General features: G+C 35.4%; 2 protein-coding genes across 3 annotated transcripts; one reads left to right on the top strand and one right to left on the bottom strand.

Moving 5' to 3' along the window:
• The first annotated feature begins 876 nt into the window (after positions 1–876).
• Positions 877–14,791, top strand: LOC113716633 (uncharacterized). Of its 2 annotated transcripts, XR_003454167.2 has the most exons (12): positions 877–1,247; positions 2,732–2,757; positions 5,711–5,829; positions 6,362–6,465; positions 6,542–6,672; positions 8,033–8,224; positions 8,984–9,260; positions 9,384–9,463; positions 9,656–9,743; positions 13,484–13,569; positions 14,079–14,175; positions 14,253–14,791. XR_003454167.2 is itself a non-coding variant. In XM_027241027.2 (11 exons), exons 1-11 carry the CDS (start codon positions 983–985, stop codon positions 14,590–14,592), a joined length of 1,719 nt encoding a protein of 572 aa, XP_027096828.1. In that variant the 5' UTR covers positions 877–982; the 3' UTR covers positions 14,593–14,791. The 2 variants fall into 2 exon arrangements, 1 of the variants encoding a protein (XP_027096828.1); XM_027241027.2 differs by lacking the exon at positions 13,484–13,569.
• Positions 14,792–19,703: 4,912 nt separating this feature from the next.
• LOC113717085 (uncharacterized) lies at positions 19,704–20,276 on the bottom strand. Its single transcript, XM_027241733.1, has one exon. The coding sequence runs from the start codon at positions 20,274–20,276 to the stop codon at positions 19,704–19,706; it is 573 nt and encodes a 190-aa protein (XP_027097534.1).
• Positions 20,277–20,781: the final 505 nt, after the last annotated feature.

Genomic DNA, 20,781 nt, shown 5'->3' with positions numbered 1-20,781 from the left:
GTATTAATATGTCTTTGTGTTATTGCACAACAAAAGACACACTTCAATTAAATGTATCTATAACACCATTTCAGTAATTATATCAACACCTAAGCTTCTATGAGTTGTACTCGATACAAAAATGGTTGCAAAATAATTTCATATTCCAGAAATACCCAAATGTCTCCACACATCAAAGCTTTAAATGTACCCAAATAAGGGTATTTCTGTAAATATATTTAAACACATGTTACCCTAAATTGTACCAAAAGTTTTAAAAAAACTATACAACATTCCACATTCTCAAAAAGCCCGTATCTATGGGGTTGAAATTCAAGCCCCTTTTGATTACAACTCATTTTTATATATTATAAGGATTCTTTACACATGTTAAAATGTAAATTGATTTTGGTAAAAATAATTTCTTCAAATAATTGTAATTTTTGTTAGTTGCACACATATCACATGTGTTTAAATCATTATCCGAAGATTAAAAAGTTAAAAAAAAAAGAGGAGATATATGATTATACGGTAATATTTCAAGATCAATTCAGTCATTTTGCGAGTAATTTTCTTCCTCTACACTGACTCTTTTCTACTAACGATTGAAGCTTTAAAGATTAGAAGTTTTTCTGCATCGTAAATCTCATTCTTCCTCTACTCATTTTATTTTTACTTACTTTAAACGGATCATTTGTCAATCCTAATACAGTAATGCTAACCTAGGAGGCCAAAACGTCAGTTTTCCAAAGATAAGGGGTTTATTAGCAGCTTCAAAGAATTATATGGGACTTCAAATGTTAATATCTACCCTTCCAAGGCCTGACTATGTAAATATGCACTTCAACAATTATCGCTCAATTATCACGAGCCACAAAATTATACAGGACCCATCTTGCCCTATTTGATGAAATGACCCGACCCGGGAGATAGAAGAAGGATTCATATTCAATTCTTCGATCGAGCTTTTCTCTTTCTTTTGCTTTCCCCCCAAAATTTCTCAATGGCGACCGGTCCTGGCTCCGGCCGGGCGACTGAGGCTCGATCCGGCGGGAAAATAGTGACGAATCGCCGGCGGAAGCTCACAACCGCCACCCCCTACGACCGTCCACCTCAGCCTCCACCTCAGGAAAGCCCTAATTGGCTGACTGGCGTAATTTTCCCTGCTACACGCAAGATTGCATCAGGTGCTGCTAAAATTTTGTCCACCGTCTTCGATTCGTCGTCTTCTTCGTCATCCTCTTCTTCCGACAGCGAGGCTGCTAGCGGTACCTTTTCCTTTTGAGCATTTCTGTTATGTTTCTGATGACTTTTGATGTGGATTCCTTTGGTTTTATTGCATATTGAACTGTTCCATGTAAATTGAGGAAATTTATGTGGGTTAAGATATTTTGAGGGACGTGGTGAGAATTTGGAACAAGCTTGTGTAAAGGAAATGAGCAAAATTTGAGAAATTTATGAGTGACTCTTGTGTTGCGAAGCATATGTGAGTTTTGCCCTAACTTGGGATTTCAAACTAATATGGACTGTTTTTTCATAGCCAAATGTACTGAAAGTTTCTTACTTTATGAAAAACAAAGTTAAAAGTTTCTTCCTTTTTGAAGAGATAACATTAGAAACCAAGTGCAGTTTTGTATCATGCTGCTACAGGCAATAGAAAAGTCAACAGCGTCAAGCAGGTATTGTTCATATGGGTAAAAAGTATGCAGGTCAATCAACCAGCTGTTGACAATATTTGCATTTGGAAACTTTGCAAATTGATATTTGCAGTGCAAAGGTTTATTGAAATTCCAGGATCTGCACGTGGATGTTCCTATACTGTTCATGTATTCTTGTAAAAATTGTGTCTTTTTTCTTTTTATCTTTTATTCTAGTTGGTTTTTCTTCAGAAAAAAACACAAGAAAAAGGTGAAGACAATGTGAATTCTGCATCTCATTTTGCATGACCTGGAGCCCCTTTGAAAATATTGTTGTCTACTCTTAAGTGGAGTAGATATTCTATCTATTCATGTATAAGTTACTTATTCGTCTATTTACCAATAGAATAAAATATAGGAAACCAAACAAGTAAGTTCGTATATTTTTCTTTTCGTAAGTAGTGTTTATGTTTTCTTACTGCGCAAACATGGGTATATGTTATAGGTTCTTCAAGTGCTTAGAAGTGTTCTTGATATTACTTGTGTTAAGTGCAAGGCCTATATGTCCTTTACATATCTCATGTAGACACATCTCTGTCCCCATTATTTTCCTATTGAAGCAAATGCTTTTTGGGTGGTTATTTTTCTGTGAAATAGGCAATTTGTTTGTCATTGATGTGAATATTGTTGGAGATATCCTTGTTCATTTTATATCCATTGTGCAAAAGGATGGTACCATGCTGCTCTGTTAAAAAGCTGTTGCATCTTTGTAAAATACCTAATATCTTCATACGACTCATGGTTTCTGGCATAACTTCTATTATTTGCTAGTAGATTAATCCTACAGGATTTTGTTGGCAGCGGCTTTCCTGTTTGAGATAAAAAAAGGATGTTTATTCTGTTTGATCTTACTAAAATAGTGTATTTCATTCAATAAATGCTGTTGACTTTTCTTTTATCAACTTCACCTCTGAAATTTAGATATGCCAAAATTTTGCAAGTTTGTCTTTCACATGCCACAAATGCCTTCACATCTTTCAACTATTTATCCATCAGGAGCTCCAATTTTTTCTGGCTGACACTTGATATCGCTAATAGATCATTTGTTTTTGCAGATGATGATGCTAATCAATCAAACAAGGTAACTTCTTATTCCTTCAACTTCACTTAGACATAGCACTAAAAATACTCCTCCATCCTGCAAGCATGTACTAAAAAATCTTTGAATCTGCTCTGCAATCATTTTCATTTCGTTTGATCATGAACTAATCTGGTGCTTTTCGCATAATCTTCATTTTTGGGTAAAAACATTTTGCTAAGCATTAGTTCATATGTTTAATACGTTTGTTTTACCACAGAGAAGTACAAAACAAGCAGTGTACTTTCATTTTATTGTTGCAACATATCACTCAGCGCAGGGCCACCTGGGTGAGGTCAGGTCAGGTGATGGTCAACAAATTAAAATAGTCATGGAATAGTTGAAGATTTGAGTTAAACTAGAGAGAAGAATGATTTTTTTTCCAACTTGGTGGTACTAAGTGCATAAGCATTTACTAGTGGGGTCCTAAGCTGAGCCTTGGCTAAACTAACCTAATTCAGCTCTACATAACATGGCCAAAACTGGGCTGCTTTTTTTTCATGATTAGTTGATTGAATACAAGGGCAACTGTAAAGTTTTCTGGACGTGTTAATTAATTTTTATGTTTTATTTATTACTGACTTTAGCTGTAATTAGTCCTCATATTCGGAAACCATTTCCCAATATTTAAAAAATGTAGAACTTTTGATGGATATAATCTAGCGTGTAGCTTTTTTTCCCCCCCTTTTCTTCTTTTTTTGCGTAGTATCTTTGGTGTGACTTCATTTGAACTAATCCTGAGTTTCTTAGATTCAGAGAAACATGATGAAAGAATGAAAAATGAAAAACAAAATATGGAGGCTGATCTTTTGGCCCAATTTAGAACTTAGAGCAAATTTTAATAAAAACTAGCAAAAGATTGCAACTGAACATTTGTACAATGGAGCCAGTGTATAGAATGTAAATCCTGGTTTCTAAGTACTACAATGTACTACCCAAAAATGGAATGAAGAATTGTTCTTGGCTTTGGTAGAATCCCGGAAAAGAGAATAGTTCCTCCTCGATGTTTAAAACATAACAAGCATTTTGCCATGTTGACTTTCGGTCAAAGATTCTATAGATTAACACCCTTATAAATTTTTATCAAAATTACTAGGCTGCCCTCCAATACAGACTGAATGACAGTCAGGCCTTGTAATCAAAGATAGTTTCACTGTAACCCCTATCATTACAATTTACACTTAAACCATCTTATCTTGAGTTATTATTTATTCGTGGACAAAATCCTGCTTATGACACACTTTATGATAGATCTTGCGCAGATAATTTTGCCTTTTCTTTGTCTTAATATTTCCTTTTTTTTTCTTTTTCTTTTTTCCCAACTAGATTACTAAATAAACTGTATACTAAATTACTTTTTGCTATAAAGTTTATGCAATTGAAATAATTTAGCAAATGAACTGAATAGGATGTAATCTAATGGACAAATGGTATGTGACTGTGTTTGTGCTAGGTGTTGATTTGGTTTAGGTGGAGTTGGATTTGAAATTGCCAAATGCGCCTAATCTGTTTAAATAACATTGAGAGAATCGGATTTGACATCCACCAACAAGTGGGAGATTGCAGGACTTAAAATCTGTGAATTCCAAATCCCTAAATGAGGCATTATTTGACACCCTAGTCTTGTTTTCTCTACCTCACATTTTTTGGTCTCTTGACCCTCTATCTGACCCCTCGAGGTTCCTTCACGCTCTCTATCTTTCCCCTCTTGGTCCACTCCTGTCTTTGCTCTTTCCCATTTTTCTCTCTGCTTCATCTTGCCTCGAAGGTTTCATCTTTTATGTACAAAAGCTGCTCATTAATTGACTCTTTTTTGAATTCTTTGCTCAGTATGTGATCTTGTGAGGTAGTATTTGATTCCTACTTTTGATTTCTGGAATCAGATAGTACCTACTTTTGGTAAACTTTAATATTGCTGTGGCGTGTGCTTCTCTTGTGTATCTTAGCACTGAGTGGAAGAGGTCCCTGGTAGTAATTAGGGTTGCTGCGGTTATATCCAATACGACTTTGTTTATGAGCGTAGGAAATAGGTACATGGACACTCTTCTTTGTGATTTTGTTTGGGAGTTTTGCAAACAAAGCTTTCTGTTCTTTGTGATTTTGGGGCTTGTCTTGAGGGCAATATCTATGGTTATGATATGCACAACTCTGCATATATGCCTCAGCCATTCTGCTGCTTCTGGAAAAATGAATATGCTGTAAAGGGCTATTTTGGATATTCTAGATAGTCGATTTAAAATCATTGAATAATTTCATTTATCTTCCAAAGCCAAACAATACAACTTATGCTAGAGATTTTAAATCTGTTCATTTCAAAATCATTTGGCTGAAATTGTTCCATAAATCCAAATCCACACATCTAAAGGGACCCTGTATGAATTTGACCGGGCTATGTATAAGATTCTTATCAATTATATTTGGGGGCAAAGCACAAGTACCTCTTATAATCTGAAGGGTTCATTGTTGATCATATGCATCTGTTTTAAAAACAGAGATCTCAATTTATTTGAAAGAAGAAAACATGCAAACGACTGCAATAGTTAATGAAGAGCATGCTTGATGTGGATTATTCATCTTGAGAGCATGAACATGCAGTTTTTGTTACCAAATGGACTTGCACTATTGTTTGTGGATTTTTGTGATTGCTTTTATTTAAATTATGTTTTCATATGATATATGTGCATAGCAGTGCATGATCCAACTTGAAATATAAGGTAAGATGATGTTTGCATGCCCATTACACCATTGATTTTGGTCACTTTTCAAAAGGAAATACTTCGATCTGTTGTGCTTACGAGCAGTTTTCCCTGGCTTTTGATGTACTTAATAATTATTTTTCACAATCACTGGAGTGCGCTTCTACTGTTTCTTTCATTTTGTTAGGCATTTGCCAATACTGTTGAAGTATATGACATCACAATGAAATGTCTTTTATTCATTTATTTTTTTATTTCAGGATCGTGAGATTTTATCAGAAGCACTTGAATGTGTTGATAAGGAGCCTCAACTAAGTTTGTATAGCAGTGTGACAAAGATTGCAATTGAGCGACTGCTCACGCAGGAGAGTTTTTCTAGGTAATCAGAAAAATGGCAATGATTTGTTGATAGAAGATTATGTTTTGATGCTCAAATTTGCTTGGCTGCTGATATACAGAAGGCATACAATGCTTTGTTTTTTGCTGGTGCTTTTGACATCTACTAAGCTGTTTGCCTTTCCTTTTTTGTGGCCTCAAGTCTTTGTATTTCAGAAATTGTTTGTTGAGAACATCTTTGATAGTTCTACTAATGAAAATTATGTACAGAAAGTTTGTACCTTACTTTGCCTAGTAGTTAGGTTAACCTGCATCACAGCTCAGATTAAAATGATCCTTTGGTCTATTGTACAAAGTATTACTTTGATAAGTAAAAGATCGGATGCAGTGAACAAAGTTTAGTGCTTCAGATGTCTTCTTTTTTGTTTTAAGAGTGAACATTATTGATATTCACATTGTACCTGGGCAGTAACTAGGAAATGATAGGAAATGATCTAATCACCTGTTTTCCACTGTACTTCATGATTGTCTCGTTGTCTAACCTGCAATTTCTTATTGGCTTATGATTTTACCAGGGAAGAGCGTGATAGACTTGTACAAATTATTGACTCTCGTGTCATGATGGGAGGGGAAGAGAATATTCTACCTACTGGTGTGCCTGTTGGAACAGTTGGCAACGGTATTATTTTATCTAACTTCTGTGCTAAAACATCTACGATCGCCAACTATAACTTAAATTATGTTTTCTTGTGCAGATACTGCTGATCTATGCACTAAAGCTGTTGCAGAAGCGAGGAAATGGCTGGAGGAGAAGAGAGTGGAATCAAGTCCGCTGTCAGACTTGGCTCACGAGTCTCATGGTTTAAGCCATATCAAACTTCAACGTGTTAGTAATCTTCTTTTTTTTTATTCAAATCAATTTTTGGTGAAATTCGTGGTTTTGTGTTAGTCACTTTGTATTATGTTAGTGGTCCTTGCGTTTTCTGCTTATACTTGACCTGCTTCATAGTTTTAAATGTTTTCCCCCATTTCAGTTCATTTAATATCAGCTGTCTGATCCTGTTTTAATTCTGGAATGTTTTACATATGATCTTGTGTTCCCATTACGCATTCATACCCTTTCTCCTCCTCCTCCCTGCAATGTTAAAATTTGCAAATAAGGAGCTGCTTTTCAACTTTTTGGGAGCATAAGGATTTAATTTGCAAATATATGGTCCAAAGTGCAACATTTTGGATCTTTATAAGCATATTATGCTTTTGAATGGTTCTTTTCATTTAAATGGATTTGCATTATTTTGAGTAATTCCCATTAGGGAACATCATTCAGTACTTGGTTTTCTTTAGGGCAAAGTTTATTTCCGGTCTTTGCATTCGGGAGCAATTTATGATGCATACTGAATTTTGGTTCATCAGTAGATTATTGTTGTCAACATTCTGAATGTCTAGCAGACGGTTAACAGACTTAGGTTTGGGATGGGAGGTGCAGAGTAAACAAAGTAGATTTGAGGTGTATAGAGGTACACCTAATTGAGTTGGCAGACATGAATGGTAGGTTAGGCAATAAATGGCTTCGCCACTTTTGTTGGATAAATCCCTCTATGCGGTTGCAACATGTGATTAACTTTCCAGTATGAAGAGAAAAATGGGATTGGCTTCTTTCGTCAGGATTTACCTAATTGATTCATGTTAATTCTATGGAGTGGAAGCTCTTGATGATTAAATGTGATTGGCTTATCTTGTTGCTTTCTTTTCAGGGAACAATGTTGGAAAATAAAATAGAGTTTTTATTGCTAAAAGAAACATGAATCTTGAGATGATATAGCAATGCTATGCAACTCAGAAGCATGAAACTTTTTAAATCAGCACCATTTTCATGTGGGACATATCTTGTATACAGATTTGCGTCCAGAATATCTTGGAATGTCTTCATATCTAGTTTGGACATCTATTCTTGGACATTTGTAGTGTGCTTACAAAACTGTCATGTAATTAAGAGTGAATAGTAGCAGTTTCTCTGTCATAATTAATAATGGGGGTAATGAACTGCTTGGAGAATTAGGTGGACACCAACACTATTGTATTTTCCAAAGTAAAAAGTAATGAACTAGGGGCTGCAACTTTAATTTCATGCTTAATTTTTGGGATTTTTTTTTCCTCGGTGTTAAACATGCGCTACTAAACCTGCTTTTTGTTGAAGTCATATAATTGACAAAATTATGATGTTCTAGACTCTTTGTTTAATGCAGAGTGAAAATGAAGCGGGCTCTCCTATTGATGTGGCCAAATCGTACATGAAGTCTCGTCCTCCATGGGCCTCTCCGCTTGCAGAACATATTGAACTGCGAACAGCATCAGCAATCCCATCAGAAATGACAAGAGAGCTTTTCAGGGAAAAAACACCAGCTTCATGTGGTGGCGGCTCTTTGTCTTCATCCAAGGTAAATAGCTATAATTTGGTTTGTCATATACGAATTCTTAATATTTTTTCATCCTTTCAGTATGTATTTTACTTTGAAAGGTGTGGCTGAGGTTTTTTTTTTTTTTTTTTTTTGTAGTTATCCAAGCTTATTTCTTTTAGTGCAATCTTGATCCATGATCCAGTTGTGTTCTTTTTTAAAGTTAAAATAGTTAAATGCAGTTGGGATATTCTGCTTTATGCAAAATAAGCTTAAAAAAAGACATATTTGGTGTTTGTGGTGATAGCTTGTTTCTTGTTTATTGTGTTTCTTTTGGAAGTTAATTCCATTTGCTGGGAGTTTGATTATGGTTCTGTTTTATCCAGATGAGCTTAGAAACAGACATATAAATGGAAGGAGTTTGACACTAGAAAAAGTTATCTCTAGTTACATATTTGAAAAGTTTTTTTGTTACTTTCCATTATTTACATGCTTTTAGGTTTTGTTGCATGCCTTTTGCTTTGTAGTTTCTTCACTTTGCTGCTCTACTTGTCAATATACTCAGATGTGTGGTCTTGGAAAGATTTGCATTGTAAGTATTCTTAAATGATACCAATCAACTGATATACTGTCTCCATGTGTGAAAAATGAAAAAAAAAACCCTTGCTTATTTTTCACCTTATTGCATTTCTCTTTTTTCATTTTGGGACAAAACGATGAATTGCTGATAATATAAACAAAATAATATCCTCTTAATGTTGTTTCTCTTGTATCTCTTCTTCTGTTCCAACATACTGCCAGAAAAGGAATTTTGCATCTTGTTCATGGAATATTGAGGAGGAAATACGAAGAGTACGATCAAAGGCTTCAGAGGATATGCTAAATTCCCTCTCTTCCTCAAAAATTGATCTGTCACCACTTGCAACTACACTTAAACCCCGCCAGGACTCTTTAATAGCTGATATACCAAATAGCAGAGGAGATTTGGGAAACAAATCGAACATTGTGACTGGTACTCCATCTGCTGATGCATCAGTACATTTGGCTGCAGGGTTGAACACTTCTATTGGAATTTCAGGTTTGTGATTACCTGCATGGTTGACCAACTATTAGTTGAGTAGTCAAAGGATATTATCAAGTATTTCCATGATCAAAATTGTTAACATCAAAAATGAAAAAGCATGCTTGTGCGTTTTTGCAGCTTTGGAGACAAGACAAGATGACTTAGCAAATGAAAGTTTGACGCCCCATCCGGCTGCTATTGTTTCAGAAGAATACCAGGTACTTGTAATGACAAGATCTGATACTTTTTGTATATTTTGTGCATGGGGGATGTTAATGCTCGGTCAGGTATACAGCTGTACATGCAGTTTAATATTAGAGCTTTTTCACTGTTTATCTTATTGTGAAATTGAAAAGATTGGGTTGAGCAATGATTTTGGGTTTCCATTCTGTGATTGCCTATCTACAAAGGACTTGGAAGCTTTCAAGATTACTGATGAATGTCCTGGTTCAAAGTCCAATCACGTTACTCTGGATCTTGCCACAGAGCACCTTGATGGTATGGTACCCTCTTCTCTTTGTAATGCTTGTCTTTCTTTGTGATGGAAGTTGTAGTAATATTCTCATTTTGGATATGATCTTAATTTTCTATGTGAAGTACATGATAACATCATCTCAACCTGATTTTTGTCTGACAATCCCAAAAGTCACTTATCATTCGAGTTTCTTGAGATCCAGATAGACTGGTGTAAACTGAACATAGCATTAATTTGTTACATGATGGTAGCTTGGAAATCATCCAGACGAACTGTCATCTGAATTTGCTAATTTATCATATGTGCTTTTATCTGGAAAATTCTCTCCAAAACAAATTGAGTGAGAAGAAATATCTACAGACTTTGGTATCGTTAGGGGAATTCCTCTTACTTCCAAGTCTTTTACCTCCTACAGCTGGCAAAGCGTGTATCTAGTCCCCCAAAGTTTATGGTGGTTTAGTGCTCCATTCTTTGCTTGCCTACTGGGTAATTTGGTCCCTTAGTTTCTAGCACAGATTTACGAGGGAAACAATTTTTTTTCGATTAGCTTCAGGCATTTTGTCATAAAAAGAAAGGAACAAAAAATGCCTCTGAATATTTCATATTTGTTTCCCTGAGGTAATAAATATTTGAATTGATAAAGTTTTTTGCACTTGTACCTTTTGTGTTAATAAGCAAGATCTGCTTTGGCATCTTTTTTCAAATTATTGACTTTACCTCCATGAGGTTATGGACAAGTATCACGTGCTCTCATATTTTAAACTATGCGTTCATCACACTATTCCAGTTTAAATGGTTACGATATTGAAACGACTGTTTAAATTGAACATGACCTACCGTTGGGTGGTTAGGCTGACTAACGGAGTTAGTTTTGCACTCGATTGGTTCATTGACACCTAGATATCTCTTCTCTGCCACCAACCCACGCAGTGTCAAATACCATGACTTGAACGAACAGCAAAATATTTTCATGACCTAATACCTATTAAAGATATTTTATGGTAGAATTTATATTTGCCACTTGGTAGAGTTCTATTAACTATTGTTGAATAAATTTTACTAGCATTTCTCATATCTGTAATATTCCAATGAATAAAAAGAAACTGTTCTGTCCAGCGCCATCAAACCACTTTCCTTTTTATTGTTGTGATTTTTTTTCAACATTTAAATCATTTGATTTTTTCTGCATCTGATTTTGGTAATGCAAATTCTTTTTACTCCCAAGTTTTTGTCCCCTTAAAGTTTGCAGGGAGTATAATAGCCCAGCCTAAGTAGCTTGTGATTCAAAGGTCCATTGCATTGGTTGTCCACTTGGTAATGTGGCGCATTGGTTTCTGGCACAGGTTTATAAGGCACTTGTGAGTGAATCAATTTTTAGATTAGCTTGAGGCAGTTTTAAGGGTCGCTTCCATAGTTTAGACTCTGCATTTGTTAAATCCTTCTGTTCAAAGTGATTCCCATATTCAAACTATTGTTTAAGTTGAAGACGAGCTACCTTTGGGTGGTTAGGTTGACTAATGGAGTTCTTAGTGCACTTGATTGGTTCATGGACTAAAGTGGGAGAGATGGGTTTGGGTAAGGAGTCTTGATATGGAGCATTCCCATATTTTTAGTCCCTCTTAAGTCAATTATTCTATGTTTTGTTGTCTACAATAATCACATTATTTGTGGAATTTATTCAATTCTATGGTCAGAGGAAGGTGATTGACCAAAAGACCCCTAGATTTGATCAACGCAAGACAATTTTATTTCAAATAAAATCAACCATCATGGGAAGATTTTGTAGAGGGAGGAGGATATGATAACATAAAACAAAAGGATACAGATTTGTTTGAATTGAATAAAAGTGAGCGGAGTAGAGAGCTTAAATATAGCAAAAAAATCTGAGAAAATATGCAAATCAGCGAAGAATATATTACAGCAACCAATGGAAAGAAAAAAAGATTTATCATAATAGAAAATAAGTGGTTTTATGACTTGTTGAGTTATTAGGGAATTATTACTCTTCTACTACATGATCTATAATCATAGATGTAGTTTCCCTGAAGTGGAAAGATGAAATTAAATATCAAAGTGGTCCCTCCTCCTTCCCAAACATAGGCGGAGACTTGACTACTAATCTGGTCGAGCATCATTCATGAAGTCAATGCACATCGGAAATAAATGTGTGATACATGATGTCCAGCCCTTGGCTTGCCAAGTCAGTGATTTCTACATGCTGATTTGAGTGGGGCACTGGAATTGTCCTATATTAAGTATCTTAAGCTTCATCTTCCGGTGACAGCTGCTGTAAACCGACTGTTCAATTAAAAAAGTAAGCCTTATATTTATGTCATGTATTGTTGTTGTAAGAGTGATTTCTCATTAACCAGAAATCTGTTTCAATTGCAGTTTCTGTTTATCGTTTACTGACATTAGCATAGAGTTATTAATCATTGAGTTGAATATGCATTTATCATTTGGCAATGTGTGGAATGAAGGAAAACTCGTTACTTTTTAGGAAACCATTTGGTCATTTTGGCTTAAGAATCTCTGGAGCTGGAGATCCATTAAAAGTATTACCTCCATAATGGCACTTTACATCTTTCAAATAGATGTTTTTGCTCCAATATGTTTGTTAAAGAGTAAGCAAACATCACCATTAAAACTATTTTTTAATACTTTGAGTGCTACTCGGTTCCTATGAAACTTTCTGAAAACCAACAAATCTTATTCTAAAAGGTGGTTACATCTGCGTGCCCTGTTGTTTGGCCATACTAAGGTTATACCTATTGAGGTTGGAAAACTATGGTCAGACTCCTTCCGCTGCTATTTTCCAATTAAAGGAAATAAAAATAAAAGCCCAATCACTGTCTTCCTGGCATGCTTTTTTCCTGCCTCCCATATGTATTTCAAATTCATCCGCCCTAGATCTCTCTGCCAGCCAACTCACCCAGGGCCAAATACAATGGCTTGAACCTCATTTCTTTTTTTTCCCCTACTGAATCCTAGTAAAGAAATATTGGGGTAGAACTTGTATTGGCCACCCTGTAAGTTATAGTGCCGGCAGTTGAATGAATTTTAATAGCAGATCTCGTATTTTTAAGCATTCTAATGAGTATTAAGGTAATGTTTCCAGAGCCATGTACTGTTTCTCTTCCACCCCCTTCCCCTTCCCTCTACTAATTGTTTGCTCCCTTATCCCAATTCTATTGATTTATACCACATCTTTACCTGTTGGGAAACACTGGGTGAAAGAAGAGTGGTGATGGGACTTCAGAGGCCTCCTAGGTGACAGCTGGCCTGGGGAGGGAGGTTCAGGGAGGTTGAAGGGTAATTGAAAGAGGGTCAAGACTTGAGATCATCATTGACTAGGGCTAACATGGGTTGGTGGCCGTTGGGAAGCTGTGTGTGACAGTTGGGTTATTGGGGTGGGGGGAAAAGGTTATGTGTTTTAGAGGAAAGGAGGTGGCAGCCCTGGTGGGTTAAAGCGTAAGTTGAGATTTTGTATCTAGTCTTAATTTTCCTGTATTCATGAAATATTTGACTTTGACACTATCTAGGTTATAAGGAGAGGGTCTGTGTGTACTCGTCTGTCGCAAGGTGCTGAGGTGCAGGTAAGTGCTTTAGGGTCCAAAAGCTAGTACAAGTGAATCTGTTGGAGTTATTGTAGCATGATAATATAAATGAGTTTATTCTCAATTTAAAAAATGAGTGGATATCATATAATTTACTATCTTGTGGGCATCACAAGTATATTGAAAATTTTATGGTGCATTTACAGAATTTAATCAAAAATTGACGAGGCAGTTGCAAAATGAATTCTTTGTACAAACCAAAATTCCTATGGACAGCATCTCATATAAGAGGGTGAGAATCTCACCTTCACATTTTTATTTCACAATGTTCAGTGGATGTTACTTTTAAGGGGGTCTAACTGTAGAATTTTGAACCTCAAGGGGAGGTAATAGCCACATCAAGGGGTCCAACTGTAATTCTTTTGAACCTCAAGGGGTTGTAGTATGTATGGCCACAATAGAAGGTGTGCAAATTTATTGATGCCTATTCTTGATCAATAAATTTGAAGTAGTTCTTAGTGAACAAACATTTTAATGATCAATGTAGCAACTAAAAGCCTATTTTGTAAATCAAGGTAAGAGGCACGATTTTGTAAATCAAGGTAAGAGGTAAAAGTCTATTTTGTAAATCAAGGTAAGAGAGTAGTTTATGTCAGTTGTAAAAGTTACAGCAGCAATTGTCTTTCAATATTTGAAGAAAACTTGCTTGTATTCTTTTTCTCGATTTTGCTTTTGGCTGAATACTGGAGCTTTGGATGAATCTTCCTCTGAAATTCTGCGTTTACATTACATCATGCACAGAGCCAAGATCAAGTCAGACAAAAGTTTCTCCAGCAGGAGGAGTGAGAGAATTTGATGAAATAGGAAATGACAATGGTCTTCATACTTCGCAAGAAAGGTAAAATATTGTTTTCCATTTGCTTGCCATATGTTGATCATTAAAAGTTCCACCTAATCGATCTTCCTCTTTTGAAGGGGTTTGTCTTTAGAAGTGGGAACCAGAGAAGTTGATGGGCAAGCTCCTGATGGAAACTCCAAAGCAGATGGAAATGATTTGGGTACTACTAGTAGCATTCCCCTTGAAGATGCGCGTGAACTTATAAGTGAAGCCTCCATTGAAGTCCCAATTGTGGATGAAACGAATGGTTTTGGGAATGTATCACAAACAAGTCCCGTTGTGCATAATGAGTTGTCGCAAGAGCCAACTCAACCTTACATAGATAAGGTAGCCCAGAAGGCTGATGGCAAGGCGGTCAAACACGAAGCTAAGAAACCAGGTAAATACAACCGGAGAGGCCGGGGAAGGGGTAAATAGTGTTTCTCTTCAGGCATTGCTGCTTGAGTTGTACACTAGCCTAAATTTAGGTATTCCACTTAGGTCTGTTGTAGAATCAAGGGTGCTAATGTTAGGCAGAAAGAAGTGTACTATTTAGTGTTTAAGCAATTGCAGGTTCAGTGTTGTATTAGTCATATTTATTTTGATTTAAATATGGGAAAATTTATTTTGATTTAAATATGGGAAAAACTTTTGCTCTTTTTTTTTTTTTTTTTTTTTTTAAATGTGTTTCATGAACTGTGCTGCCTCACCACCTTTGTAGGAATATAGATGGCATGCAAATTTCTACTTTTTGGAGGAGTATAGAGGAGAAATATAAAGCTAAGACATGGGGTATTATGTTTGCATTTAAGAGCATAACATTCCTATTTTTTTGAACTTTAGTAAAGCTATCTCGTAACTTGTTTTCCCTTGAAAGGGTCTTAACATGTTTGAACATCTCAGTGCGCTAATCAATGAGTTGCCACCGTGTTTCACTTGCATTGGTGAAGCCTTATGAAGCCTTTCTTTTTGTGTGCCAAAACTTGGTTAGACCGGTCTTCATAGACTCAATGGTTTAGATTGTGTCACGTCATTTGATGAGAAGCTGTGGCATGATTTGGATCATTGAATCTTTGAAGATCGGGTCTACTCAAGTGTGAGCGAGCGTTAGTAAAATTCTTTTGCACACACTGGGGAAAACTGTTTAGAAGGCCCCGACCGGGCTTCTAATCAGATGAATTATCTATTTATCCATGAAGTTATCATTTTTGGATTGATAATAGTTGCACGTTTAAACAAATACTCTAGAATATAGAACTTTTTGCAGTATTGATAAAAAAAATGAGGCGACATTACTAGTCGTGACATTTGGATCGGTGAGATAAAATGATTATATATTTGTATCTGTTAGCTTGAAGAATTTATATTTGGATGCAAAAACTTTATATCATGGTTATGTTTCTGATTGACAAGATTTTGGCTCGAGAATAAGGAACAATGGACGCTGGAAATTGGAAATCACTTCACATTACTTTATATATTTTCCTTTAGGAAATATGCACTTCTAATCCTCAAAATTTGGAGGTTGGATCAAACTGGTCGTTAATATTTTGGCCAAAATATATGTGGTTCTCAAAGTATTTAATTTCGAACAAAATGGTACCTAATGTTTCAATCCAGACAAATATAGAGTGTATTAATTGATCAAATAAATCCCTCGTGTTTTTATAAAATCTTAAGAAAATGAGCTCATCACCAGCTTGTCTAAAGAAGAAAAGATCACTCCTAAATGCAGCTGTGATCTTATTATATGATAACACCACAGGTACCTTGGCACTTCCTTTTGCCAATCAAGAATGGTAGAGGGAAGAGAGCCAAAAAAAAGAGATGAGCGCTCCATGCCAGAATTATTGAAAAGGCCTCGATCCTCGATCTATAGAATAAAGGCGTTAGGACTTCACTAATAAGACAAAATTTGTCGAGGCAAAACCTACTCGTAACAAGTTGTTGAGTTTGACTTTCAGGGCTACTTACTTGAAGGCTTATATGATTAAAAAAACACAAAATGCCACCAAAAAAAATAAATTAAAAGAAAAATAAAATAATGAAAATTTACAAAAATATATAAAATAATTGTAAGATAATCTTTTTTAGCCAAATCAAAATAATTGGTAGATTTACCAATTATATAATTTGTAGATCAAAGTATACGAAAATGCATGTACAAATTTAGGTTCAATGCACAAAATATATTCTTTATCCTGATACTAAATTGGGTGTTTTTAGAGTACCTTATTTTTTAAGAGTATAAGGTATGCTATAGAGATTACATAAAATTAATGAAAAAGTCACAAAATTTTTAAAAATTAAAAAAAATAAGTGTAACGTGTTCTAAAAAAATACTACAATTTAATACCGAAATAAATCACGTGTTGGTACATGTTCTCTATTTGTTAATATGTTTTTCTTTCTCAATAAAGCTAGATTAAGAATTATAATTTGTACGTGCGCCTATGCTTCTATGTATAAATTGTATAATTGGTAAATCTATCATTTATCTTAAATTGATCAAAAGTGATTACCTTAAACATTTTTTTTTGTCAAAAGTGATTGCCCTAAACTTAAATTTACTTTACATTTTTTGAAGTTCTTAAATTTTTTTTGTGACTTTTATCTAGATTTTCGATACTTTCTTATAGAGTGTCGTGCGTTTACATATCATATTAATAAAATTTCTTACATTTAAAAAACATTAAGTGCCAATTTGGTTAATTAATGTACTTTAAGGCCAACATTTGTTCAAACTAGAACCTCAGATACCAATTTGGTCAAAATTGAATACTTTAGGGAATACATTTGGGGCATCCCACATCGGAAGTACCAAGAGGAAAGGAAAGGTTTAAAAACTTGGGTCCCTTGAATACTTTATAACTTGGGTTAATTATTTTGGACTAGTGGATTTTGTCCCAGAAATTGCTTGATTCAACCTTGGACCTTGATCATGATAGTTGGTAATGTCTTCTAGAATCTAGACACTTGAGTCTAGTCATAACCTAGTATGGGCCACACCTCACCTCTAGAGTCTAAGCACCTCTAAATCCCATGCAAGTCACTTTTAGAGTCTCAGCATATGAGTCACCTCTGGAGTTTGACCTCATCTAAGTACAAACCACCTTTGGACTGGATTTGAGCCTAAGAGTTATTTGATTTAGCCCTTGAACTCAGGTCCTGACAACATTTATTATGGCTAAACCAAGTATGAACGAACTCTGGAGTCCGAGTACCTCTAAAGCCCATATAAGCCACCTTTTGAGTTCGAGTACAATCAAATGCTCCCTCCGTCCCAAAATTTGGGACGTTTTTTGGGAGTAGCATTTTTTATGCACAGTAAAATAATGGACTGCACTTTTCATATTCTTCCAGTTTTACCCCTTGTCTGACATACGGAAATAGCCAGCTAAAAGCAAAAGGTCACAGGAATGGTGAAAGTGTGCATTTGTTGTGGTGGGCCATATGTAATTGTTTATTATTAATTGATGAAATCTTGTCATTATTACTAAGGGTATAAAAGGAAAGTAGTAGTGAAAGTTGTTTGATTTTTGCCATGAGACTCTTATTTTGGGACAACAAAAAAGTGAAAATATGACATTAACAATGGGATGGAGGGAGTAGATAGTTTGAATTCTGATGTCTTTTGTGAGGATCCAAAGTTTTAAAGGTGGAACGAATGAGGTATCCTACGTCAGAAGTGGAAAGAGGAAAGGAAATGTTCAAGAATTTTGGATCCCTCGGCTACTTTGTAACTTGGGTAACCAATTTGGCCCAGCAGATTTGGGCCTAAAAGTTACTGTTGTGAGTTCTTGCACCCGAGTCGTGATAATATTTATTCTGGTTAAAACTTCAAGAACCGTCCAATCCCTAAACTTTTAGGACTAAAAATGCATTTTCTCATTATTCTTCTCTCCACTAAATCTCTTATTATCTTAGCCATGAAAAATAAGGTTCTTCCTTCATTGAATGTGGTTTGGATCTAGGATTTCTTTGTAAAGGCCATCAATTCATCCTTGCTACGAAGATTTAATCAAGTGAAAACAAGGAGAACAAAGTAAAAAGGCCAAGCAGGGTTAAGTCTTTAACAAAAACCTGGGCACTCACATTATTAATTATACGTTTAAGTAAGCTTTGGTAAGATTAACTTCACTTTGCACCCCTGAATTTGTATTATTTTTTCACTTTACATCCTAAATTTTAATTTTAGATACCTTGCACCCTAAATTCTTAATTTTGAACACCTTGTACTCCAAACTTTTAAGCTCACCACATTTAAGTCCAATCAATGATTACATTCGCAAAATTAACAAGATAAAGTGCAATGAAAATTAAAGATTATTGCTAGGGGTGGCAATGGGGCGGGGGACACCTCCCCCAACCCCCGCCCCGTTGCATTTTAATTCCCTTCGCCCCCACCCCATCCCCCGCCCCGCCTCGCTTCCCCCGCGGGGACACTCGTGGGGTCAAAAAATTTTTATTATAATTAAATTTAAGCAAATAATCAAGTACTAAAATATCAACACATCACCAAATTATTATTCATTATAACTTCACAATTGAAATTCATAAAAATAATTAAACAAAGGTTATTTGAATACAATCTAATATGATAAAACAAATATAACTAAAATAATCAAGTTTTCACTTTTGATACAAATACAATCACTAAATTATTATTGTGTTTTTCTTCAGAAAAAAGTGTTATTGTATTAAGTGTAGTTAGGAATTTAACATAAATGTATTAATAAATTTAGTATAAATAATTAATAATTTTATTAATAGACATGTATAATTAGTAGTATAATTAATAATATCATTATATATATAATTATGTACATATATATTTTCAAACGGGTGGCGGAACAGGGGGTGGGATGGGGGAGTATACCCCCGCCCCCGCCCCAATGACCCCCCGCAAGTACCCGCTACCGTTGTCATCCCTAATTATTGCATATCAAAAGTGAATTAGGTACTTTTCTTTTTATGGTTTGGACACACGACCTGGTAAGGGACTTAATATTCTGGATTTTTTTTAAAAAAATATGTATCCCTCTTTTTCATGTTATCATCTATACATGATTTTATTTTTGTAAATCCTTTAATCTAACATGATTTAAAACATTGAATTGCTGGCAGAATTGTGAATTACTGATGTCTACATACATAGACTCCAAAACCTCGTTTCTTTAGGTCCTTTGCATTCCAATGGATTGATTATATGATCCATTCGACCACATTTAGCGACAACAGATAGTGGCTGATTTCTAAAATTAAAGAGAACTCGTGAACAAAGTACAAAATGATTAACCTTCATTCTCAAGGTAGACTAACTAATTTTATTATTATTAAAGCTCCAAAATCGAAAGGAAATTGGAATTTTAGAAGTACAGAGATTTCAAGATAACCACATTGATAAAATCAAGTATTAACGCTTCCTGCTACATTACCATAACCTACAGTTATTTAACACCAAAAACAAGGCTCATACTTTATATATGTGTGCATATATATATATATATATATATATATTTAGAGAGAGAGAGAGAGAGAGAGAGACATTAATGAATGCCGCCGCCGTCCAATTTGGTTGCAATAACGCCAACAGTTGCGATCAGAACTTGGAGGTTTGAACTGGCCTGCTTAAGTTCTCCAGGTTCGGGTAAGGCCGGCTGGAAATCACTGAACGACTGATCACAGCCGTCTGGACCATCCTGGGCATCGCCGAGTCTGTGCCCAAGCCCTACATAATCCTTTTTACCCAAGAGATCATGGCAGTCTTTAAGAACCTTCCCGCAATCGTCATAGCTGCCAAGGCAGGAGTTCAATGTGTCCCTCAGATTTGGATCGTTTGCGTCATTGTAAAGCAACCGTATCAAAGCTTGGGTTGCGGGTACTTTGGACGTTGCTAAACCTAGCACAATACTGCCCAGGTCGGCAAGATCTGTGGTGTTTGAACCAGCGGCTGTCCGGATAGTTTCGCTGCAATACTGAACATCGTTTGATAGAGAACAAACGTCGTCGATCAAGTCTGCTTTTGCAGGACTGCATACAAGGCCTGAAGAAATACAGATACTCAGCAGCAGCAACGCCACTACCACATAATAATTCCCACTATTAACACTCGAAGCCATTTGTCTTTGATCCCTAAGGCAGTTAGCTAGCTTCAAGTTTTGTAAGTTGTAAATACTTAAAGTTGTAGGTTGATATTGATTGAGCCTAGTCCTCATATTTATACCAATAGCTCTGGATCAAGGGACTCACAAGTTGAATTTTGCATAGTTTGAATCGATTCGTATAATTTTTTTTACTACGTTTGGCAATTTAGTTTCTGTGCTAATTGTGTTTAATAAGGCATAATATCTATCAATTAGTTAGTTAATTATGGCATGCGTATGGTATCTATTATAGGATTAGGAATTTTCTTATGGGACTTAATATATATATATATATAATGTATGTATGTATGTATGTATAGACACACACACATACATGCATGGGGTAAGATATTTCCTTTTCGTACGTATAATTAATTTGGTAATGGACTAAGTAATTCAGAAATTGTTTTTGTAATTAAGCCCAATTTGGATAGTTTTTAAAAGACATAATATGTGTCAATTAACTAATCAATTAAGGTAT

This window comes from Coffea arabica, chromosome 11c, assembly GCF_036785885.1.
Source record: "Coffea arabica cultivar ET-39 chromosome 11c, Coffea Arabica ET-39 HiFi, whole genome shotgun sequence".
Lineage (NCBI taxonomy): Eukaryota > Viridiplantae > Streptophyta > Magnoliopsida > Gentianales > Rubiaceae > Coffea > Coffea arabica.
This window is presented reverse-complemented; position numbering and strand designations above follow the sequence as displayed.

Coding starts and splice junctions, on each gene's coding strand:
- LOC113716633 (XM_027241027.2), top strand. CDS start 983: ATGGCGACCGGTCCTGGCTCCGGCCGGGCGACTGAGGCTCGATCCGGC. Junction 2,758..5,710: donor ATGCTAATCAATCAAACAAG/GTAACTTCTTAT, acceptor TTTTTATTTCAG/GATCGTGAGATTTTATCAGA. Junction 9,744..14,078: donor TGCCACAGAGCACCTTGATG/GTATGGTACCCT, acceptor CATCATGCACAG/AGCCAAGATCAAGTCAGACA.
- LOC113717085 (XM_027241733.1), bottom strand. CDS start 20,276: ATGGCTTCGAGTGTTAATAGTGGGAATTATTATGTGGTAGTGGCGTTG.